At 48.2% G+C, this 25,484-nt stretch overlaps 1 protein-coding gene across 6 annotated transcripts in view; it reads left to right on the top strand.

The window, feature by feature from the left end:
* The window catches only part of LOC100301649 (calcium-activated potassium channel subunit alpha-1a), a 208,215-nt gene that overhangs the window by 27,893 nt on the left and 154,838 nt on the right, over positions 1-25,484 (top strand). For all 6 annotated transcript variants that reach the window (XM_090217363.1, XM_021581139.3, XM_090217362.1 and 3 more), the window contains exon 2: positions 5,145-5,300. In XM_090217363.1, coding sequence (XP_090073489.1) covers positions 5,145-5,300 — 156 coding nt within the window. The remainder of the gene's footprint in view (positions 1-5,144; positions 5,301-25,484) is intronic.

Here is a 25,484-nt window from a genome sequence, read left to right as displayed (position 1 = left end):
TCCAACAACATATCCTGAGAGAGCCATTTGTCCATGAAACAGAGAATGTTACAATTTCTGATGTCTCTCTAGAAGGCAGCCCTTGCTTGTGTCATTGTTGTGTCATTGTCCTGTTGAAAAACAAATGATAGTCCCACTAAGCGCAATACAGATGGGATGGCGTATCGCTGCAGAATGCTGTGGTATCCATGCTGGTTAAATATTTTCTAAATAAATCACTGACAATCTCACCAGTAAAACACCCCTACACCTCCTCCTCCATGCTTCACGGTGGGAACCACACATGCAGAGATCATCCATTCACCTACTCTGCATCTCACAAAGACACAGCGGTTGGAATCCAACATCTCAAATTTGGACTCATCAGACCAAAGGACAGATTTCCAACGGTCTAATGTCCATTGCTCGTGTTTCTTGGCCCAAGCAGGTCTCTTCTTCTTATTGGTGTCCTTTAGTAGTAGTTTCTTTGCAGCAATTTGGCCACAAAGGCCTGATTCACACAGTCTCCTCTGAACAGTTGATGTTGAGATGTGTCTGTTCCTTGAACTCTGACGCATTTATTTGGGCTGCAATTTTTGAGGTGCAGTTAACTCTAATGAACTTATCCTCTGCAGCAGAGGTAACTCAGGGTCTTCCTTTCCTGTGACGGTCCTCATGAGAGCCAGTTTCATCATAGCGCTTGATGGTTTTTGCGACTGCACTTGAAGAAACTTTCAAAGTTCTTGACATTTTCCGCATTGACGGACCTTCATGTCCTATATAGTGCACTATTACAGGCCCTGTTCAAAAGTATTGCACTACATTAGAAATAGGTTTAATTTGGGATGGAGCCCTTGCCTCATGCGGGCAAGAGCATGTCCCTGGCCAGACAATAGAACCCTGGTCCTGGAGTTCCGCAGGTGCTTCATGTATTTGATTTAACCAACCTGGAATACCAGGTGTGTTGAATTTAGGCAATCAATGAACTGATCAATTATCAAATCAAATTGGATTTGTCACATGAGCCGAATACAACCTTATCGTGAAATGCTTACAATGCTTACAGGCCCTTAACCAACAATGCAGTTCAAGAAATAAGAAAATATTTACTAAATAAACTTAAGTAAAAAATAAAACAAAGGTAACACAATCAAATAATGAGGCTATATACAGGGGGTACCGGTACCGAGTCAATGTGCGGGGACCAGGTAAATTGAGGTAATTTGTACATGTAGGTAGGGGTAAAGTCACTATGCATAGATAATAAACATTGAGTAGCAGCAGTGTAAAACCAGGGGGGGGGTCAATGTAAATAGTCCGGGTGGCCATTTGATTAAATGTTCAGCAGTCTTATGGCTTAGGGGTAGAAGCTGTTAAGGAACCATTTTGGACCTAGACTTGGTGTTCCGGTACCGCTTGCCTTGTGGTAGCAGAGAAAACTGTCTATGACTTGGCTGACTGGAGTCTTTGACAATTTTTAGGGCCTTTCTCAGTTGGTCTCGTGTGGTACCTAGTTGTGACAAAGTATTGAAGTACCTGCAGCACTCCAGGAACAGGGTTGCCTACCCCTGCAATAGGAGATGTATCATGGTTCATCTGCTCGTCTGCTAGAGGATGCCTGGCTTTGCTCTGAATAATAGCTCCTACTAACACGATTATGTATGCTTCCCAAAAGGCACACTATTACCTATATAACGCACTACTTTTGACCAGGGCTCATAGGGCTCTGGTCAAAAGTAGTGCACTATGTAGGGAATAGGATGTCATTTTGGACGTGACCTAGATTTCACAGCATTAAACTGACACTAAATAAGACTAAATATGCTGTTTTCCGTTCCGCAACTGTTACGGTACCTCCCTAAAGACGATCTGCTGCAACAAAAACACAAACAACCACAACAACAACAAGCTGGGTTTGTTCATTATGGGGGTTTTCTACATATTATTATCAGTGCCAGTATTACCACTTCACTTTGGTTTGAATCTCCTCATGAAAGAGCCACAGAATAATTATATCCTCTCTGATAATATAACCTCATTTCAGAACTGTCCTTTATATCTGTTCACATATTTTAGAGTTATTATGCTTTATTGTCTGCTGTTCACAGACATACAAACAATTGAGCACGATTTTGTTTCTGTGTTAGTAGCCTTTCCATTCATACTTCCTGTGCTTTGCGTGAGTGCCATCGGAACAGCTCTCTGAAGGTTTATGGCTGAAGCAGAGGCACAGCACATGCTGCTTGCTGCACAGTTACATGCCAGGAGAGCTTTGAAGTCGTGCTAGCCAATCAGTGTAGACACACAACAACCCCAGTGCATGTTGGGAGAACGGCATGCTGAAATCCTGGGTATTAACACTGCAACAGCAGTCTGACTCTAATAAACGTAGCATTGTTTAACCAGCTGTTGGAAGATGACGCAGATAGGTATACGCTCGAGCGCACGCACGCACACACAGGCACGCACCCACAAGTGCCATCATCTGTGAGAAAACAAGGTCACAATCACCACAGTGTCTTGTTGTTGTATTCTATTCTTTCCCCATCAGTGAACATGTTCATATTGGCCTCTCGACCTTCTCAGAACCCAGTGAAATTACATCAAGCGATTCTTCATAGGTCCTGAGCTCCTGTGAAAATAGGGATGCATGCCAAATGGCACCCTATTCCGTTTATAGTGTATTACTGCCCTATGGGCCCTGGTCAAAAGTAGGGCACTATATAGGAAATAGGGTGCCATTTGGGACGAAACAAACATCTGACGGCGTGAGGTCATTGGGCAGTGGGGTGCAAGCTACTGGGGTTATGGGTAGAAAAGCAAGGAGCGTCATGTGATGAGGCTGCGGGGCGCTTCACGAGGTAGTGAACGCAAATCATTTTCTTCTTCTAAATAGTACCAGATTCTTTGACTTGTAACCATAGTGGATACCTTTTTGGTGCTGAAGTATATAGATTCCTTTTTTGATGGTTCTATAAAGAACCATGGATGATTGAGGGGCAGCTCTTGGGGAACTGTGTGGGGGGGATCTTGGAGGGCTGATGGCCGATCTTGGTGGCCTGGCGGTTGGGAGCTTGGGCCGGTGGCTGATGGATCTCTGGTTGGGCTCCCCGTTTTTGACCTTGTGGGGGATCTGTCAACGTGCCCTTGAGCAGGGCATTGACCCTGGTTGCTTCTGTGTGTCACTGGATGTGAGTCTGTTAGATGACAAATGTGATGTAGTTGTTGAGCGGCTTCACTGCAAGGATATTGTATGTTTTAAATATTCAATAAAAAGAAATATTTAAAAAAAGGAACATGTTCTTAATGTTCTCAATTTGAAAGGTTGCTTGTAGAACCCTTTGAAGAACCGTACAGTTCTTTTTTATGGTCAGCCATATTATATTGTTAAAATTCTATGGGTGTTATAAATGTGTTAATTGACAAGATACATCAAGTAGAACCCTCATGAAGAACCATTTGGTTTCAGGGTTTTGTAATCTGTCTCTATGGGGGGGAACCATTTTGAGGCCATTGAATTACAATTACAAAATACCCTAAAGAACAATGTGTCAAAATAAAATATAAGATACTTTTGAAAAGTATTGTATATCATTAAAATACATGTATTTTGTATTTTAAAATTTAAAACTACATTTGCAAGTAGCCCGCCGAACAGCAACAACATTCTCAGTAACTGTTACAGAAACGTTTTACTTGCTATTACTTGCAGACACTCTTATCACTCTGTAGTGCCATCAGACTTTTGATACCAATGTAGGGTGAAAAGATTAGGGCCACAAGATTGTGAACAGCTATATAGAAATGGTGTAGAAAAGTATTTTGTATTACAAATGTAATTGGAGTGTAGTTCAATCCAGTCTAATACAACATACAGAAGTAATTAAAATTTAAAAAATTAAATACACGTAACAGAAATTCTGCCTTTCATGAAGAACCCTCTGGTTCCAGGTAGAACAAATTACAGGTTCTACAGTTATACTTATAGGATACTTCAGATGCGCTTATGGCACACACTGTTAAGTATTCGCACAGCAGACATCCTAACCCATTTACTGAGGCAGAAACTCACTGAGGCAGCAGAGCCCAGCTGACTCACTGAGGCAGAAACTCACTGAAGCAGCAGACAGCCCAGCCCACTCACTGAAGCAACAGACAGCCCAGCCCACTCACTGAGGCAGCAGACAGCCCAGCCCACTCACTGAGGCAGCAGACAGCCCAGCCCACTCACTGAGGCAGCAGACAGTCCAGCCCACTCACTGAGGCAGAAACTCACTGAGGCAGCAGACAGTCCAGCCCACTCACTGAGGCAGCATACAGCTCAGCCCACTCACTGAGGCAGAAACTCACTGAGGCAGCAGACAGCCCTGCCCACTCAATGAGGCAGAAACTCACTGAGGCAGCAGACAGCCAAGCCCACTCACTGAGGCAGAAACTCACTGAGGCAGCAGACAGCTCAGCCCACTCACTGAGGCAGAAACTCACTGAGGCAGCAGACAGCCCAGCCCACTCACTGAGGCAGCAGACAGCCCAGCCCACTCACTGAGGCAGCAGACAGCCCAGCCCACTCACTGAGGCAGAAACTCACTGAGGCAGCAGACAGCCCAGCCCACTCACTGAGGCAGAAACTCACTGAGGCAGCAGACAGCCCAGCCCACTCACTGAGGCAGAAACTCACTGAGGCAGCAGACAGCCCAGCCCACTCACTGAGGCAGAAACTCAGTGAGGCAGAAACTCAGTGAGTTGGCTGGGCTGCAGCAGCAGAGGTGCTCTTTGGCTGCTTGGCTACCATGGAGACACTCCTCACACATACACACGTTCTCCCAGAGACACACATATAGACACAGGCGCACACAGAGAGAGACACGCACTCACACGCATGCACACAGCCTCCCAGGCCCGTGTTAGGCTCAGTGTTTGCATTACTCTCCTGTCTCCTGCTAACGTGTGTGTTGACGTATTGAAAGCAAAACAGGCTGCTTTGGTCTCGACCATGTATTGTTCTTCAGGGCTTGAGACCGGTGGAGCGTGATAGTACATTCAATACATTTGCTCTGAAGATCTTATACCCTGATTATTAATGCTGATTGTCTCTGTCTCTATTCCTTTCTCACCCCCGTCTCCATCTCTTTCTTTTAATACATCTTGCTCTCTCTCTCTTCTAGAATGCTCAGCGGGTCCACAACCCTACCTCCCATGGGGATGGGATCAAGCACACCAAGGAGACGGTGGCTGCACTCAGTGAGGTGGGCTGGATGACCTCCGTCAAAGACTGGGCTGGGGTCATGATATCAGCCCAGACACTGACGGGCAGAGTCCTGGTGAGTCCATGTTGCATAGTCATCTGTATGGTGTCCAAATTAGACCAGGGTCCTGGGGAGTCCATGTTGCGTAGTCATCTGTATGGTGTCCAAATTAGGACCGAGTCCTGGGGAGTCCATGTTGCATAGTCATCTCTATGGTGTCCAAATTAGGACCAAGTCCTGGTACTACAGTATCCATATAAGGGCAGAATCCTGGAGGGTTCATGTTTTATAGTTAGTTACCTGTATGGTGTCCATATTAGGACAGCGTCCGGGTGAATTAGTGTCTCATATTGTTATTCTGGGTTGCTTTATTTTTTCACAAGGCGTGGTACACATGAATGTCACCTGTCAGGAAAAGTTGATAAGGAATATAGAGGACTCAGAAAAAGTGGTATCCTGGAAGCGTTGAAAATCAATCAGCATTCCATTTTTATGAATATTCTTATACAAATGGCTTGAATATGCCATTTGTTCTGTGGGCCTGTTAATTTCCTGCATTAGTCATTATGAGAAGTTAATTATTGAATAAATTTGGCAAGCCACATAAGCTCACTCTCAGGGCTGCAAATGAAATACTTGCTGTATTTAAGTCGATACAAATGACAATGGAAGTTGCACATGCATGTCTGCTTGTTGTGATTTACTTGACCAGCTTTTAGGCTAAATAATGAATATTATATTTTTATCAAGAGCCTTCATCAAGAACCACCAATTACAGTGTCTCCCTCATTCTGATGCTTTTACAGACCATAACCTAACATGGTCTCACACACAAAGAGCTACGCCGTCCATCAGTCACAACAAAGTCAGGGTGACGTCTGACAAAGTGGAGAAGTGGATCTGAGATAGGACAGTATTAAGGCCATACCCCCCCGCCCCCCATCCCATCCCGTAATACCCTTATCCTGAGAGGGAGAGCGAGAGCAAGAGAGCACAGTTGATCCGTTTACATTTTGGTGAGCCAGTGGACCTGGGTTCAAACAATATTTGAAATATTTCAAATACTTGGAGCGTTTGCTCTGGTCTGCCTCGAGTGCCAGGTAGGAGGGGGTTGCAGTTATGGATCTACTCTATTGGCCTGTTATACCAGACTAGCTCACTCAAGTACAGATAAAGTATTTTAAATTATTTTAAATAGTATTTGAAGAACCCAGATATCATCAGCCGAACCGGTGGAAGTGCTCACCAAAGTGTGTGTGTCACATGCCCCCCCCCCTCCTCTCCGCTCCATCCTACGTTATCCTTATTATATTGTATAGTGAGATTAAGAGAAGAGACTTAACCAGCATCAGATTAGAGAGAGGCTCCTCATTTCACTTTAACCCCGTCCCATGCCCCGAATGGCACTCTATTCCCTTTATAGTGCCCTATGTTTGACCAGGGCCCATACGGAAACCCATAGTGCACTATATAGGGAATGGTGCCATTTGGGACCCATCCTGTGTATCCTGCCAGCCCAGGCGGCCTATAATTAAGGACAGTCTTCTGTCCTCAGTCATCCTCTGCAAGGTGCAAAATCAGCTTGGCATCAGAGCGGTCGCTGTTGGCAGTACATCTTCTCCTTAAAAGGGTTGATGCCATCGTTGATGATTTGGCTATCAGTGCTTAGCAAATCTAGTTTAGGGACGGGTGATGATGGGGGAGGACTGGGGAGGTAGGTCTAATGAAATGCGTGTGTACGTTGGAGTGGTGTGCCAAGAGCTGCTGTAGGCTGGATGCAGTGTTTAAAGGGCATTATCTCCTCTGCCACCCCTCTTCATCCCCTCCAACCCCACCCTGCTCCCCAGTCCCAATTGTAGTCCAACCTCCAGCTGGCCTGGCCCACTGTACTGTCTACATTGATGGAGGGAGGCTGTCAATCATGATTTTAGCAGCATGGACCAGGAAGGAACTCTCATTTTATTCACTGTCAGAATGGTGCAGTTTCACCTAGGCTTAGTGATGCAGAACAAAGTCACCAGCTACCCTTACTGTTGGAAACGGAGACAGAGCCTGGGGTCTATTTTCGGCTGGCGTTAAACTGGAGCTAGTGTCAATCGGCACACTCTTTGGCAATTTTGACTTGTAAAAGCCAGCGCTCTATTTTCAGAACCTGGCGTCAGGGTTGGTCATTTACCTGTCTTATATCAGCTCGCTTGCACTGAGGTCGGAGGGGTGGAAATGTTTGAGGTGTGTCCTTAAATACTTGTGCCAATTTCAACCAGTGCTAATGGTGATATTTAAGACCCGCCAAAAGCTGTAACACAATTGGTTATGGCATCCATTTTGCCAGCAGAGGTGCACAGTAGCCTCGTCAGTAGCCTTTAACCAATGTTTTATAAAAAAATATCACAAGCAGCAAAACAATGAACAGGCATTCTTGTTTTTAATTTATATTGGACAAGATTTTTGCCCATGCAGCTTCTGTGAAAAGTTTGTGAAAAGGTGTCAGTGACTGTAGGAAGTCTGTTTACAATAGACAGCTTATTTTTCCTTTAGCATTTTGTAAAAAAAAATTGCATCTGTCACTTAAATTTGTTGGACCTAACTGTCAAATTGGGGGAATTCCGATCACTGTCTTTGGTGCTAAATCCGCTTGTGACCTAGGCTATTTGCCTGTTTGTTTGTTTGTTTACCTTTCATGTGGCGAAGTCACTAACAGGCAATCCCACTGGGCAAAGTCTAGTTTTGATTTACATCTGGTTGAGTGGTCAACTAACATGAATTCAACATGAAATCAATAACAAAAAATGACCATGTCATTGGATTTAGGTTAAAAGTTGGGTGGAAAAGACGAAATGTTGATTACTTTTTGCAAATCCAATTAGCTTTTAGATTTATTTGTTGTTGAATTGACATGAAACAACGTTGATTCAACCAGTTTCTGCCCAGTGAGATATCAACAGCGATGGTAGTCTAATCTTATTAGACTGTTTGAGCCATGTCCTCTTGTCCATGGCTCGAACATATAGTACATTTTCGAAATGCGATTCCAATGTGTGTAGACAAATATTTCCAAATGTGATTGGCTACATGTTTGTTATAACTAGGCCTATTGTAGTGTTATTGTATACTATTTAATAAACTATATTCAATCGATAGGATTAACATCCATGTCTCCTGCCGAAGAGCCCTTAGGCCTACGTGTGCACACATTGCCTTACGCTCGTGGAACGAGATGCGATTTTATGATATCATGCTTCTGACCCGATCCTATTTAGAAATATTGTTGTTGGCGTAAAAAAACAGATTGATAGTTTTTCAAATCAAATTAAATGAAAAACAAACTTATTACCAAGATTTACTGTCCATGGGCTTATGGTGAGACCGTACATGGCTTGAATGCAATGCAATTTCACCTTCTATTTCTGGAGAAATGCAAATATGATGTGTAATATTGTTCCATGATGTTTGTAAAACATTTGCGAGCAGTATTACGGTGAATGGAAATCCCCCCCTTCTCTTTATATTGGATCTTTATCCAGCTCCTGTGAAAAGTTTGTGTGTGTGTAAAACCCTCCATAGCCCATTGCCTTGTCTGTATTATATGACCACGGGGAGCAATTATGGTGCCTGGAACTGTGTTTCGACACAGCCTATTTAAAACGAGTTCTTGTTTCGTTTTTATTTGGTTTGATCATAATTGTAGGCCTTATCAGTAGCCTAGTCAATGTAATCTATTGACATGTTTGGCATGTCCATGTCTAGACTGCAATTTACAGTAGGCCTAGCCCCTATATCCGTGTGAATGCTATAGTCTATGTTTAACCATGTATTTCCATATTGAAGCAATGCAATTAGAACAAGGTAAACAGCATACATATTGAGAACATTTAGCAAATATGTGGTAGGCTATTTAACGAACTAGGCCATAACGGGCTAACATTCCAATCGGAGTTGATAACAACACAATAAATACACAACTTGAAGCAACCACATATTTAGCTATGAAGCATGTTCTGATTGGCCAGTGAGGTGTCTAGCCTCGACACACCCACAACTTGTTTATTCATCAAAACTTAGCCCTTTTGAGCCACCGGCAGCTTCTGCGCCTATAATTCCGGTTGTGAAAATTGCAAAAATATTTCTGACACCCCCCTGAACCTATAACGCTACCACCAGCGCTAAGAATTACCATTGCGTTAGGTTTGTTGAAATATAGCCCCTATGTCTCAGGTCATGCTGGTACTGTTTGTCCTGTCTACTAATCTGTGTGGTGGCTGGAAATAAAAGAGGATAAAGGCTCCTAAATGAGGATTTAGCCAGATAGCTTCCTAGTTCTCTCCTCTATGATAAAAACTGATTCTGAAATGGCACCCTATTCCCTACAGAGCGCACGACTTTTGACCAGAGCCCTATAGATCCTGGTCAAAAGTAGTATAGGGAATAGGGTGCCAGTTGGGATGTAGCCAAAGACAGAGCAGGAAGAGAAGTCATCTGATCGACATATCACTATGTGAATAATGTCCCTCTCTGGTTGGTTTTGGCAGCTGTGATGATTTAGAGAAAATAAGTGTCATTGTGTGTGTGTCAATGCGTGTATGTCAATGTATGTTTGTGTGTGTGTGATCATATAAGGACTAGTGTGATCTCTACGAGGGTTCCAATGCAGCTTAATAATAATAGCACAGTGGAGCCAACCGCCACTGTTTAGTGACTAGACCCTGACTGTCACCATGGCAACAACAGCTTGCCTAAGCATGGCAGATGTGTGTATTCTGTGTCAGCCTGTTTAGGGGGCAAATTAAAGCCTATTTCTGGGCCATCTGAGGGTGTATTTCGGGTCTTGAGTGCATGCGAGAATAGAATCGGATATTAATGTAACATTTCTCTCTGCGCCTCAGACAGAAACTAAAATGTCTGTTAATGTTTTGACAGCAGGAGCATGACTGACTGACTGACTGAAGAAATAGGTGTCCCCTCAGAATGCCAGTCTTATTATATCTGTTATTTTGCAGCAGGGAAGCCTGGGGCCCGTCTTTACAGATAGTAAAAGATCAAACAAGGTTTATTTGATTACTTAGCATGGAAACATATGTTTACATTGCCAAAGCAAGTGAAATAGATAATAAACAAAAGTGAAGTAAACAATAACTATTGGAAGGTAAACATTTCTCTCTCTGAGAATTATTCTCTCTCAAATCAAATTTATTTATATAGCCCTTCTTACATCAGCTGATATCTCAAAGTGCTATACAGAAACCCAGCCTAAAACCCCAAACCGCAAGCAATGCAGGTGTAGAAGCACGGTGGCTAGGAAAAACTCCCTAGAAAGGCCAAAACCTAGGAAGAAACCTAGAGAGGAACCAGGCTATGAGGGGTGGCCAGTCCTCTTCTGGCTGTGCCGGGTGGAGATTATAACAGAAAATAGCCAAGATGTTCAAATGTTCATAAATGACCAACATGGTCAAATAATAATAATCACAGTAGTTGTCGAGGGTGCAGCAAGTCAGCACCTCAAGAGTAAATGTCAGTTAGCTTTTCATAGCCAATTATTAAGAGTATCTCTACCGCTCCTGCTGTCTCTAGAGAGTTGAAAACAGCAGGTCTGGGACAGGTAGCACGTCCGGTGAACAGGTCAGGGTTCCATAGCCGCAGGCAGAACAGTTGAAACTGGAGCAGCAGCACGGCCAGGTGCACTGGGGACAGCAAGGAGTCATCATGCCAGGTAGTCCTCAGGCATGGTCCTAGGGCTCAGGTCCTCCGAGAGAGAGAAAGAAAGAGCATACTTAAATTCACACGACACCTGATAAGACAGGAGAAGTACCCCAGATATAACAAAATTGAAATTTGCTATCGTAAATGTTAGCAACACCTCCGATTCACGGGGGATATGGTCACTAGTATAACCAGGAGGCGAGGCCTCATTTAACACAGTAAATTCATCAGCCTTAAGCCAGGCCAATCACATCAAGATTCATTTTTTTTAAATTATTATTTTTTGTTTAACTAGGCAAGTCAGTTAAGAACAAATTCTTATTTTCAATGACGGCCTAGGAACAGTGGGTTAATTGCCCGTTCAGGGACAGATTTGTACTTTGTCAGCTTGGGGGTTTGAACTTGCAACCTTCTGGTTACTAGCCAAACACTCTAACCACTAGGCTACCCTGCCGCCCCGTTATTGACTATAACTGCCTTTGAAGTGAGGGATCTAACATTAAGTAGCCCTATTTTGAGATGTGAGGTATCACGATCTCTTTCAATAATGGCAGGAATGGAGGAGGTCTTTATCCTAGTAGGTTGCTAAAGCGAACACCGCCATGCTTAGTTTTGCCCAACCTAGGACGAGGCACAGACTCAGTCTCAATGAGGATAGCTGAGCTGACTACACTGACTGTGCTAGTGGCAGACTCCACTAATAGGCCTGCACCCTATTTCATTGTGGAGCTAGAGGAGTTAGACAAGGCTCTATGTTGGTAGATAAGATGAGAGCACCCCTCCAGCTAGGATGGAGTCCGTCACTCCTCAGCAGGCCAGGCTTGTTCCTGTTTGTGGGTGAGTCCCAGAAAGAGGGCCAAATGTCTACAAATTCTATCTTTTGGGAGGGGCAGAAAACAGTTTTCAACCAGCGATTGAGTTGTGAGACTCTGCTGTAAAGCTCATCACTCCCCTAACTGGGAGGGGGCCAGAGACAATTACTCGATGCCGACACATCTTTCTAGCTGATTTACACACTGAAGCTATGTTGCGCTTGGTGACCTCTGACTGTCTCATCCTAACGTTGTTGGTGCCAACGTGGATAACAATATCTCTATACTCTCTACACTCGCCAGTTTTAGCTTTAGCCAGCACCATCTTCAGATTAGCCTTAACGTCGGTAGCCCTGCCCCCTGGTAAACAGTGATCGCTGGATGATTCGTTTTAAGTCTAATACTGCGGGTAATGGAGTCGCCAATGACTAGGGTTTTCAATTTGTCAGAGCTAATGGTGGGAAGCTTCGGCGTCTCAGACCCTGTAACGGGAGGAGTAGAGACAGGAGAAGGCTCGGCCTCAGACTCCGACTCGCTGCTTAATGGGGAAAACCGATTGAAAGATTCTGTCGGCTGAATGAGCGACACCACTTGAGCATTCCTACAGCATTTCCCTCCAGAAGCCATGAGAAAGTTGTCCTGCTGCGGGGACCGTGCGAGGGGATTTATACGTTACTATCTGTACTTACTGGAGGCACAGACGATGTTTCATCCTTTCCTACACTGAAATTACCCTTGCCTAACGATTGCGTCTGAAGCTGGGCTTGCTGCACAGCCATCCTCACCGTAAGGCGATCGTGCTCCTGTATATTATGAGTACAGCGACTGCAATTAGAAGGCATCATGTTAATGGTACTACTTAGCTTCGGCTGTTGAAGGTCATGATGAACCATGTCCAGATAAAGCGTCCGGAGTGAAAAGGTTGAATGAGAAAAGTTGAGTGAGGGAAAAACTAAAAATATAAACAGTAATTAAAAAGTAAAAAACGTAAAGTTGTCAGGTAGCAAAGTAAGGTAAGGTTGGCAACAAAAACACACAGCAACACGTAAACAAATCTGCAAGTTGTGACCGGAAATGACGAGCGACTTGTTCTTGGCTTCTCCAGTACAATCTCTCTCATTCATTCTGAATGGAGGCTAATGACTGTCCAAAGTACACTATAGTGGACTGGAAATATGATGATATTGCTAAAATAGGCAAATAATTAGTAGGAAAAACTTTGCCCCTTATTATGTTGTCAAATGTACTTAAGAGAGATGTCAATATTGCCATTAGCTAGCAAAGTTCGTAAAAAATTGCAAGCAATGCTAATGTTAGCTAGCTACAATTCAGTGATGTCCGCTCAATCTTATCTAGCTAGCTAAAGTTGTCCTGCATCTAAAGTCAATCTGGCGACATAACAAAGATGACAAAAGGTTTTCATACTAATTATTTGCCTCCTTTTGAAATGTCATCGAGTTTCAAAGCCACAGTAATGCACTTCAGACTAAATCTTCATCAGCGCCGACTGAGAATTCATTGAGTAGAACGTTCAGTTGGGCATCAATCCTAAAACAAATGTTCAAAACAATATTGTAACGAAACGTGCAGACCCATGAAAACCTTCTCCTTTTCCGATTCTCTGTAATCAACCATACTGTTGTGTATGAGTCAAGACCATTCATTAGAGGTGTCATTAAGCTGCTGTTCTCTGGGCTGAACAGGTGGCTTGTGTTTCTGTCTGTTTTGCAGTCCTGCCAGAAAACTCTGCAGGCCACTTGTAGTAAGTGACATGTTTTTATTTCCAATTTAGTATTATTCACAATGTCGATGTCATTTATTAGGCGTAGTTGAAAGACAGTTGAAATGTGTTTGTCTTTGAGTGGAGGATTTTACATTTCTGGCCGATTTGGTTTCTCAGTAAAGCATGTTTTGTCTAATGTGACAGTCCCCTGCTGAGTGACATTTAGAGAGAGGAAGAAAGAGAGAAAGGAGGAGAGAGGGAAGGAGAGCGGGAGATTGGGAGGAGAGAGAGAAAAAAAAGGCAGAAATAGGAGAGAGAATGAGGCTTGGCTGGCCACTGGGAAAGGTGTTCTATTATTGGAAGCGTAGAACTACCACTGGCACTATGACCTCGACCTTAAACCCAATCCCAGTCATGTCATGGATGTGAGAAACACATTTATACAGGCCATATGAGTGATGGTTAAGGTCATGGAAACCTACACTGTAAAAATCAACGTTTATTATGTGATTTGAGTGGACTTCAAAAGGACAAGAATTTGAGCTAATGTGTAAAAGTTTGTTTACTCAAACTCTGCTCAAAATGATCTGAATTTGAACCAACTTCCTGAGTAAAATTACAAACGTATGTTTGCTCTAAAGCACGCCCATCATTATTATATTTCCCAGCATGCTCTATTGCAGGTTATGCAAATATGGTAGAATAATTTCTCAAGTTGAAGTGAATGTTCACTTTCATTAAAGTTCAAAGTTGAGTGAACATACTATTCAACTTGAGAATGTATGTTGGTTCAGCTTTATGCCCAAATGTTGAGCAAACTCACAATCCTATTGCAGCTGGTTGCCTTACAATTGTAGTTGCATCAATATACAGTATATTTTTACAGTGTGTTGTATTGTTTAACCCTTTCTTTATTAACCTTTGAGCATTGTTTTTGTAAGCAATACTTATAAAGTATGTGGAATGTAGCTTATAGTTGAGGATGAGACAAATTATGACGTTGATCATATTCCTAGACCAGTAAATGGGGGGTCAGTGAATTGAAGCTGTGTCGATGTTATGAACAACAAAGGAGTTTCTTGTTGTTTGCTGTTTTATTTAAACATTTTATTTAACCTTTATTTAACTAGGCAAGTCAGTTAAGAACTAATTCTTATTTACAATGGTGGCCTACCCCGGCCAAACCCTGACAATGCTGGGTCAATTGTGCGCCACCCTATGGGACTCCCAATCACGGCCGGATGTGATTCAGCCTGGATTGAAACCAGTAGTGTCGCCTCTTGCACTGAGATACAGTGCCTTAGACCGCTGAGCAACTTGGGAGCCCACAGTGTAGCAGGCAGCTCCTCACACATACACACTGTCTCCCAGACACGCACACGCACACACTGGTCGACCAGAAGAGCGTTTTCATCAGAAGGACAAACGCTTCTCATCCTCAGAGAGCATGAATGACCTGCAGCTGAGAGAAAAGCACTACAAGGAGAATCTTTCAGTCTGAGGAGCAATCCGCTAGAGAGGGACAGAGCGAGCCATAGCAGAACAATCTACCCCTGACCATAGCGTCGAAATCACAGCGGGACAGACAAATGAAGAACCCCAAGCCCAGGGGATCTCACCCCCTCTGAGCATCCCCCTGTCAGCCACCCTGATAGCCCTTCTGACAACCCCCCCACACCCACTGAGGACATACACAAGACACAGATTGTACTCCTTATGGACTCAAATGGGAAATATGTACAAGAAAAAAATACTTTTTCCCAAACACAGAGTGTCTAAACTCTGGTGTCCAAACACGCAGCGCGCCCTAGACCTTCTGTCTGAGGACCAACTAGGGTCACCCAGCCACATAATAATACACACATGCACAAAAGACCTGAGAGCACAGCAGGAATGGGTGGCCACAGCACTCAAGGGAGTGATTGAAAAAGCTTTCTCCAACGCACCAGTGGTTATCTCCAGCCTGCTACCACAAAAAGACTTCCACCCTGCTACCATACAGCGGGTAAATGCAAGTATTTCCCGTGACTGTGCCTCAAAACCAAATGTTTACCTGGCCTACCACTCCACCGCCGAGAGGACCTACATCCAGACCACAACACCACCAGCCACATCCACCCCCCCAAGTCAACCATGCCCACACCCCATTTAGGGCCCCTCAGATCAGACCTATGCCCCTCCTGCCCACCCCACGTCCCCCACTCCCGCAAAGAGGGCCTCAACTTGGAAGTCACACATACACCCAGGCCGTGAGCGGGCAAACAGGCCCAACTCACACTCTTACACTAGCCCAAGCAATGGAATGTACCAGATGCTCAGCAGGCTCTGCTCACACTTACTGGCCTGAGGCTAAACCACACAGCCAACAACATTGGACACTTTATAGAACAATAAACCTTCACTATCTCATCCTGGAATACCCAAGGCCTGAGATCATCTTCCTTTGGCCTAAAGAGCAGGAACCTGTACTTCATCAAAGAAATCGGAAATACAGACATTGCCATCCTACAAGAAACATGGTATAGAGGAGACGGACCCACTGGTTACCCTCTAGGTTACAGGGAGCTGGTAGTTCCATCCACCAAACTACTAGATATGAAACAGGGAAGACTCAGGGGGTATGCTTATTTGCTATAGAGAAGACCTAACTCACTCTATTAAATTAATCAAAACAGGAACATTTTACATTTGGCTAGAAATTCAAAAGAAATGATCTTAACAGAGAAAAATGTCCTCCTGTGTGCTACCTATATCCCCCCACTAGAATCACCATACTTTACTGAAGACTGATTTCCCTCTCCAGGATGGAGAAGCTATCATTTCCAGGCCCAGGGACATGTACTAGTCTGTGGCGACCTAAATGCCAGAACCGGACAAGAACCTGCCACCCTCAGCACACAGGGGGACAAACACCTGCCTGGAGGTGACAGCATTCCCTCCCCCATATGCCCGCCTAGGCACAACTATGACAACATAACCAACAAAAACGGGTCACAACTCCTGCAGCTCTGTCGCACGCTGGGTATGTACATAGTCAACGGTAGGCTTCGAGGGGACTCCTATGGTAGGTACACCTATAGCTCATCTCTTGGCAGTAGTACTGTAGACTACTTTATCACTGACCTCAACCCAGAGTCTCTCAGAGCATTCACAGTCAGCCCACTGACACCCCTATCATATCACAGAAAAATCACAGTCTACTTGAACAGAGCAATACTCAATCATGAGGCATCAAAGCCAAAGGAACTGAGTAATATTAAGAAATGCTATAGATGGAAGAAATGTAGTATGGAAACCTACCAAAAAACAATTAGGCAACAACAAATTCAACCCTTTTAGACAACTTCCTGAACAAAATGTTCCACTGTAATAGTGAAGGTGTAGACTTGGCAGTAGAAAATCTTAACAGTATATTTGACCTCTCAGCTTCCCTATCAAATAAAAAAAATTCAAACAGAAAACCAAAGAAAACGAACAACAATGACAAATGGTTTGATGAAGAATGCAAAAACCTAAGAAAGAAATGGAGAAACCTGTCAACCAAAAACGTAGAGACCCAGAACCTGAGTCTACGCTTTCACTATGGTTAATCACTAAAACAATACAGAAATACACTACGGAAAAAGAAGGAACAGCACATCAGAAATCAGCTTAATGTAATTGAAGAATCCATATAATCTAACCACTTCCGGGAAAATTGGAAAATACTTAACAAATAAAAACACAAATAATTATCTATCCAAAATGGAGATGTATGGGTGAACCACTTCTCCAATCTTTTTGTCTCTATAACAAAGAAAAAACAGCAAGAACATATACATGATCAAATACAGATCTTAGAATCAACTATTAAATACTACCAGAACCCACTGGATTCTCCAATTACCTTGAATGAACTACAGGACAAAATAAAAACCCTCCAACCCAAAAAGGCCTGTGGTGTTGATGGTATCCTCAATGAAATGATCAAATATACAGACAACAAATTACAATTGGCTACACTAAAACTCTTTAACATCATCCTTAGCTCTGACATATTTGGAACCAAGGACTGATCACAGAGACAAATTTGACCCCAATAACTATCGTGGGATATGCGTCAACAGCAACCTTGGGAAAATCCTCTGCATTATCATTAACAGCAGCCTCGTACATTTCCTCAGGGAAAACAATGTACTGAGCGAATGTCAAATTGGCTTTTTACCAAATGATTGTACGACAGACCACGTATTCACCCTGCACACCCTAATTGACAAACACACAAACCAAAACCAAAGCAAAGTCTTATCATGCTTTGTTGATTTAAAAAAAGCATTCGACTCAATTTAGCATGAGGGTCTGCTATACAGATTGATGGAAAGTGGTGTTGGGGGAAAACATATAACATTATAAAATCCATGTATACCAACAACAAGTGTGTGGTTAAAATTGGCAAAACACACACATTTCTTCCCACAGGGCCGTGGGGTGAGACAGGGATGCAGCTACTGACCCACCCTATTCAATATAAATATCAATGAATTGGCGAGGGCACTAGAACAATCTGCAGCACCCGGCCTCACCCTACTAGAATCTGAAGTCAAATGTCTACTGTTTGCTGATGATCTGGTGTTTATGTCGCCAACCAAGGAGGGCCTACAGCAGCACCTAGATGTTCTGCACAGATTCTGCCAGACCTCAGCCCTGACAGTAAATCTCAGTAAGACCAAAATAATGGTGTTCCAAAAAAGGTCCAGTTGCCAGGACCACAAATACAAATTACATCTAGACACAGTTGCCCTAGAGCACACAAAAAAACTATACATACCTTGGCCTAACATCAGCGCCACAGGTAACTTCCACAAAGCTGTGAACGATCTGAGACAAGGCAAGAAGGGCATTCTATGCCATCAAAAGGAACATAAAATTTGACATACCAATTAGGATCTAGCTAAAAATACTTGAATCAGTTATAGAACCCATTTCCCTTTATGGTTGTGAGGTCTGGGGTCCGCTCACCAACCAATAATTCACAAAATGGGACAAACACCAAATTGACACTGAATTCTGCAAAAATATAATCTGTGTACAACGTTAAACACCTAATAATGCATGTAGAGCAGAATTAGGCCGATACCCATCTAATTATCAAAATCCAGAAAAGAGATGTTACATTTTACAACCACCTAAAAGGAAGTGATTCCCAAACCTTCCATAACAAAGCCATCACCTAGATGATCCTGGAGATGAGTCCCCTAAGCAAGCTGGTCCTTGGGCTCTGTTCACAAACAGACCTCAGGACAGCAACACAATTAGACCCAACCAAATCATGAGAAAACAAAAAGATAATTAATTGACACATTGGAAAGAATTAACCAAAAACTGAGCAAACTGGAATGCTATTTGGCCCTAAACAGAGAGTACACCGTGGCAGAATATCTGACCACTGTGACTGACCCAAACTTAAGGAAAGCCTTCACTATGTACAGACTCATTTGAGCATAGCCTTGCTATTGAGAAAGGCCGCAGTAGGCAGACCTGGCTCTCAAGAGAAGACAGGCTATGTGCACACTGCCCACAAAATGAGGGGGAAACTGAACTGCACTTCCTAACCCCCTGCCAAATGTATGACCATATTAGAGACACATATTTCCCTCAGATTACACAGATCCACAAATAATTCAAATCCCCTCCGATTTTGATAAATTCCCATATCTACTGGGTGAAATACCACAGTGTGCCATCCCACTAGCAAGATTTATGACCTGCTGCCACAAGAAAAGGGCAACCAGTGAAGAACAAACACCATTGTAAATACAACCAATATTTATGTTTATTTATTTTCCCTTTTGTACTTTAACCATTTGCACATCATTATAACACTATATATTTACATAATATAACATTTGTAATGTCTTTATTATTTTGTAACTTCTGTGAGTATAATGTTAACTGTTTATTTGTTATTGTTTATTTCACTTTGTATATTATCTTTTTAACTTGCTTTGGCAATGTTAACATATTCTTCCCATGCCAATAAAGCACCTTGAATTGAATTGACAGAGAGAGAGCGTGACACTCTATAGCACTATTGCAAAGAGAAACATCCTTTGTGTCATTGGAAAGTAATGGGAGGGGAAACTCAGCGTTACCTGAAGAGAGATGGTAGATGATACAACTGAAATGGGTTGTTATCATCAAACCATCTATGTTCCATTCATCTCAGTACAAAGTCACCATAACAACACTCTCCTCTCCTTGATGAGTCAGGCAATGCTAAGTTTACCATCTTGCTCTTATCCTGCTCTCCCCTCCCCTCTTCTCTCCTCCCCTCCCCTCCCCTCTTCTTTCCTGCCCTCCCCTCTTCTCTCCTGCCCTCCCCTCTTCTCTCCTGCTCTCCCCTCCCCTCTTCTCTCCTCCCCTCCCCTCTTCTCTCCTGCCCTCCCCTCTTCTCTCCTGCCCTCCCCTCTTCTCTCCTGCCCTCCCCTCTTCTCTCCTGCCCTCCCCTCTCCTCTCCTGCCCTCTCCTCTCCTGCCCTCCCCTCTCCTCTCCTGCCCTCCCCTCTCCTCTCCTGCCCTCTCCTCTTCTCTCCTGCCCTCTCCTCTTCTCTCCTGCCCTCTCCTCTTCTCTCCTGCCCTCTCCTCTTTCCTGCCCTCTCCTCTTCTCTCCTGCCCTCCCCTCGCCTCTCCTGCCCTCCCCTCTTCTCTCCTGCCCTCCCCTCTCCTCTCCTGCCCTCCCCTCTCCTCTCCTGCCCTCCCCTCTCCTCTCCTGCCCTCTCCTCTCCTGCCCTCTCCTCTCCTGTCCTCCCCTCTCCTCTCCTGCCCTCCCCTCTCCTCTCCTGCCCTCCCCTCTCCTCTCCTGCCCTCTCCTCTCCTCTCCTGCCCTCTCCTCTCCTCTCCTGCCCTCTCCTCTCCTCTCCTGCCCTCTCCTCTTCTCTCCTGCCCTCTCCTCTTCTCTCCTGCCCTCCCCTCTCCTCTCCTGCCCTCCCCTCTCCTCTCCTGCCCTCCCCTCTCCTCTCCTGCCCTCCCCTCTCCTCCTCTCCTGCCCTCCCCTCTCCTCTCCTCTCCTGCCCTCCCCTCTCCTCTCCTCTCCTGCCCTCCCCTCTCCTCTCCTCTCCTGCCCTCCCCTCTCCTCTCCTGCCCTCCCCTCTCCTCTCCTGCCCTCCCCTCTCCTCTCCTGCCCTCTCCTCTCCTCTCCTGCCCTCTCCTCTTCTCTCCTGCCCTCTCCTCTTCTCTCCTGCCCTCCCCTCTCCTCTCCTGCCCTCCCCTCTCCTCTCCTCTCCTGCCCTCCCCTCTCCTCTCCTGCCCTCCCCTCCCCTCTCCTCTCCTCTCCTGCCCTCCCCTCTCCTCTCCTCTCCTCTCCTGTCCTCTCCTCTCCTGCCCTCCCCTCTCCTCTCCTGCCCTCTCCTCTCCTGCCCTCCCCTCCCCTCTCCTCTCCTCTCCTGCCCTCCCCTCTCCTCTCCTGCCCTCTCCTCTTCTCTCCTGCCCTCTCCTCTTCTCTCCTGCCCTCTCCTCTTCTCTCCTGCCCTCTCATCTCCTCTCCTCTCCTCTCCTCTCCTGCCCTCTCCTCTCCTCTCCTGCCCTCTCCTCTTCTCTCCTGCCCTCTCCTCTTCTCTCCTGCCCTCCCCTCTCCTCTCCTGCCCTCCCCTCTCCTCTCCTCTCCTCTCCTGTCCTCTCCTCTCCTGCCCTCCCCTCTCCTCTCTTCTCCTGCCCTCCCCTCTCCTCTCTTCTCCTGCCCTCCCCTCTCCTCTCTTCTCCTGCCCTCCCCTCTCCTCTCCTCTCCTCTCCTGTCCTCTCCTCTCCTGCCCTCCCCTCTCCTCTCCTGCCCTCCCCTCTCCTCTCCTCTCCTGCCCTCCCCTCTCCTGCCCTCCCCTCCCCTCCCCTCTCCTCTCCCCTCCTGCCCTCCCCTCTCCTCTCCTGCCCTCTCCTCTTCTCTCCTGCCCTCTCCTCTTCTCTCCTGCCCTCTCATCTCCTCTCCTCTCCTCTCCTCTCCTCTCCTCTCCTGCCCTCCCCTCTTCTCTCCTCTCCTCTTCTCTCCTCTCCTGCCCTCCCCTCTCCTGCCCTCCCCTCTCCTCTCCTGCCCTCCCCTCTCCTCTCCTCTCCTGCCCTCCCCTCTCCTCTCCTCTCCTGCCCTCCCCTCTCCTCTCCTGCCCTCCCCTCTCCTCTCCTGCCCTCTCCTCTCCTCTCCTGCCCTCTCCTCTCCTCTCCTGCCCTCCCCTCTCCTGCCCTCCCCTCCCCTCCCCTCCCCTCTCCTCTTCTCTCCTGCCCTCCCCTCTCCTCTCCTGCCCTCCCCTCTCCTCTCCTGCCCTCCCCTATCCTCTCCTGCCCTCCCCTCTCCTCTCCTGCCCTCCCCTCTCCTCTCCTGCCCTCTCCTCTTCTCTCCTGCCCTCTCCTCTTCTCTCCTGCCCTCTCCTCTTCTCTCCTGCCCTCTCCTCTTTCCTGCCCTCTCCTCTTCTCTCCTGCCCTCCCCTCGCCTCTCCTGCCCTCCCCTCTTCTCTCCTGCCCTCCCCTCTCCTCTCCTGCCCTCCCCTCTCCTCTCATGCCCTCCCCTCTCCTCTCCTGCCCTCCCCTCTCCTCTCCTGCCCTCCCCTCTCCTCTCCTGCCCTCCTCTCTCCTCTCCTGCCCTCCCCTCTCCTCTCCTGCCCTCTCCTCTCCTGCCCTCTCCTCTTCTCTCCTGCCCTCCCCTCTCCTCTCCTGCCCTCCCCTCTCCTCTCCTGCTCTCCCCTCTCCTATCCTCTCATGCCCTCCCCTCTCCTCTCCTGCCCTCCCCTCTCCTCTCCTGCCCTCTCCTCTCCTGCCCTCTCCTCTTCTCTCCTGCCCTCCCCTCTCCTCTCCTGCCCTCCCCTCTCCTCTCCTGCCCTCCCCTCTCCTCTCCTGCTCTCCCCTCTCCTCTCCTCTCCTGCCCTCCCCTCTCCTCTCCTGCCCTCCCCTCTCCTCTCCTGCCCTCTCCTCTCCTCTCCTGCCCTCTCCTCTTCTCTCCTGCCCTCCCCTCTCCTCTCCTGCCCTCCCCTCTCCTCTCCTGCCCTCCCCTCTCCTCTCCTGCCCTCCCCTCTCCTCTCCTCTCCTGCCCTCCCCTCTCCTCTCCTATCCTGCCCTCCCCTCTCCTCTCCTCTCCTGCCCTCCCCTCTCCTCTCCTGCCCTCCCCTCTCCTCTCCTGCCCTCCCCTCTCCTCTCATGCCCTCTCCTCTCCTGCCCTCTCCTCTTCTCTCCTGCCCTCTCCTCTTCTCTCCTGCCCTCCCCTCTCCTCTCCTGCCCTCCCCTCTCCTCTCCTGCCCTCCCCTCTCCTCTCCTCTCCTGCCCTCCCCTCTCCTCTCCTCTCCTCTCCTCTCCTGTCCTCTCCTCTCCTGCCCTCCCCTCTCCTCTCCTGCCCTCCCCTCTCCTCTCCTCTCCTGCCCTCCCCTCTCCTGCCCTCCCCTCTCCTCTCCTCTCCTGCCCTCCCCTCTCCTCTCCTGCCCTCTCCTCTTCTCTCCTGCCCTCTCCTCTTCTCTCCTGCCCTCTCATCTCCTCTCCTCTCCTCTCCTGCCCTCTCCTCTCCTCTCCTGCCCTCTCCTCTTCTCTCCTGCCCTCTCCTCTTCTCTCCTGCCCTCTCCTCTCCTCTCCTGCCCTCCCCTCTCCTCTCCTGCCCTCCCCTCTCCTCTCCTGCCCTCCCCTCTCCTCTCCTCTCCTGCCCTCCCCTCTCCTCTCCTCTCCTGCCCTCCCCTCTCCTCTCCTCTCCTGCCCTCCCCTCTCCTCTCCTCTCCTGTCCTCCCCTCTCCTCTCCTGCCCTGCCCTCTCCTCTCCTCTCCTGCCTTCCCCTCTCCTGCCCTCCCCTCCCCTCCCCTCTCCTCTCCTCTCCTGCCCTCCCCTCTCCTCTCCTGCCCTCTCCTCTTCTCTCCTCTCCTCTCCTCTCCTCTTCTCTCCTGCCCTCCCCTCTTCTCTCCTCTCCTCTTCTCTCCTCTCCTGCCCTCCCCTCTCCTGCCCTCCCCTCTCCTCTCCTCTCCTGCCCTCCCCTCTCCTCTCCTCTCCTGCCCTCCCCTCTCCTCTCCTGCCCTCTCCTCTCCTCTCCTGCCCTCTCCTCTCCTCTCCTGCCCTCCCCTCCCCTCCCCTCTCCTCTTCTCTCCTGCCCTCCCCTCTCCTCTCCTGCCCTCCCCTCTCCTCTCCTGCCGTCCCCTATCCTCTCCTGCCCTCCCCTCTCCTCTCCTGCCCTCCCCTCTCCTCTCCTGCCCTCTCCTCTTCTCTCCTGCCCTCTCCTCTTCTCTCCTGCCCTCTCCTCTTCTCTCCTGCCCTCTCCTCTTTCCTGCCCTCTCCTCTTCTCTCCTGCCCTCCCCTCGCCTCTCCTGCCCTCCCCTCTTCTCTCCTGCCCTCCCCTCTCCTCTCCTGCCCTCCCCTCTTCTCTCCTGCCCTCTCCTCGCCTCTCCTGCCCTCCCCTCTTCTCTCCTGCCCTCCCCTCTCCTCTCCTGCCCTCCCCTCTCCTCTCCTGCCCTCCCCTCTCCTCTCCTGCCCTCCCCTCTCCTCTCCTGCCCTCCTCTCTCCTCTCCTGCCCTCCCCTCTCCTCTCCTGCCCTCCCCTCTCCTCTCCTGCCCTCTCCTCTTCTCTCCTGCCCTCCCCTCTCCTCTCCTGCCCTCCCCTCTCCTCTCCTGCCCTCCCCTCTCCTCTCCTGCTCTCCCCTCTCCTCTCCTCTCCTGCCCTCCCCTCTCCTCTCCTGCCCTCCCCTCTCCTCTCCTGCCCTCTCCTCTCCTCTCCTGCCCTCTCCTCTTCTCTCCTGCCCTCCCCTCTCCTCTCCTGCCCTCCCCTCTCCTCTCCTCTCCTGCCCTCCCCTCTCCTCTCCTGCCCTCCCCTCTCCTCTCCTCTCCTGCCCTCCCCTCTCCTGCCCTCCCCTCCCCTCCCCTCCCCTCTCCTCTCCTCTCCTGCCCTCCCCTCTCCTCTCCTGCCCTCTCCTCTTCTCTCCTGCCCTCTCCTCTTCTCTCCTGCCCTCTCCTCTTCTCTCCTGCCCTCTCATCTCCTCTCCTCTCCTCTCCTCTTCTCTCCTGCCCTCCCCTCTTCTCTCCTCTCCTCTTCTCTCCTCTCCTGCCCTCCCCTCTCCTGCCCTCCCCTCTCCTCTCCTGCCCTCCCCTCTCCTCTCCTCTCCTGCCCTCCCCTCTCCTCTCCTCTCCTGCCCTCCCCTCTCCTCTCCTGCCCTCCCCTCTCCTCTCCTGCCCTCTCCTCTCCTCTCCTGCCCTCTCCTCTTCTCTCCTGCCCTCTCCTCTTCTCTCCTGCCCTCCCCTCTCCTCTCCTGCCCTCCCCTCTCCTCTCCTCTCCTGCCCTCCCCTCTCCTCTCCTGCCCTCCCCTCTCCTCTCCTGCCCTCCCCTCTCCTCTCCTCTCCTCTCCTGCCCTCCCCTCTCCTCTCCTCTCCTCTCCTGTCCTCTCCTCTCCTGACCTCCCCTCTCCTCTCCTGCCCTCCCCTCTCCTCTCCTCCCCTCTCCTGCCCTCCCCTCTCCTGCCCTCCCCTCCCCTCCCCTCCCCTCTCCTCTCCTCTCCTGCCCTCCCCTCTCCTCTCCTGCCCTCTCCTCTTCTCTCCTGCCCTCTCCTCTTCTCTCCTGCCCTCTCCTCTTCTCTCCTGCCCTCTCCTCTCCTCTCCTCTCCTCTCCTCTCCTCTCCTCTCCTCTCCTCTCCTCTCCTCTCCTCTCCTGCCCTCCCCTCTTCTCTTCTCTCCTCTTCTCTCCTCTCCTGCCCTCTCCTCTCCTGACTCTTGGCTCTACAGGGTAGTAGTGCTGCTGGCATATGTAGTGGAGAGTGGAGCCATCATTGGTGTCACACATAGTCACCAGCTTCAGTGCCCTTTGGTGTTGGAGATAAGGCGATGTGCCACCTGTGGCCTCTGATGCCAGTGGGATTGGAAAGTGTGTGTGTGTATATGTGCGTGCTTCTGTTTGCCCGTCCCTGCGTGCGTGTGTTTATGTGTGTACACATGCAGACGTGCATGTGACTTTCAGCTCTCTAACTGCTCCTGGCCTTCCTCCCACCACAGTGCAAATAAACCCCTAGTGCCCAGCTAGTACCACCACTGTGTGTCAACCCTCCCCAGTCTGC

This window comes from Oncorhynchus mykiss, chromosome 23 (assembly GCF_057628025.1).
Source record: "Oncorhynchus mykiss isolate SJ-2025 chromosome 23, ASM5762802v1, whole genome shotgun sequence".
NCBI classification, from domain to species: domain Eukaryota; kingdom Metazoa; phylum Chordata; class Actinopteri; order Salmoniformes; family Salmonidae; genus Oncorhynchus; species Oncorhynchus mykiss.
Note: the sequence above shows the minus strand (reverse complement) of the source record. Positions and strands in the feature narration are given on the sequence as shown.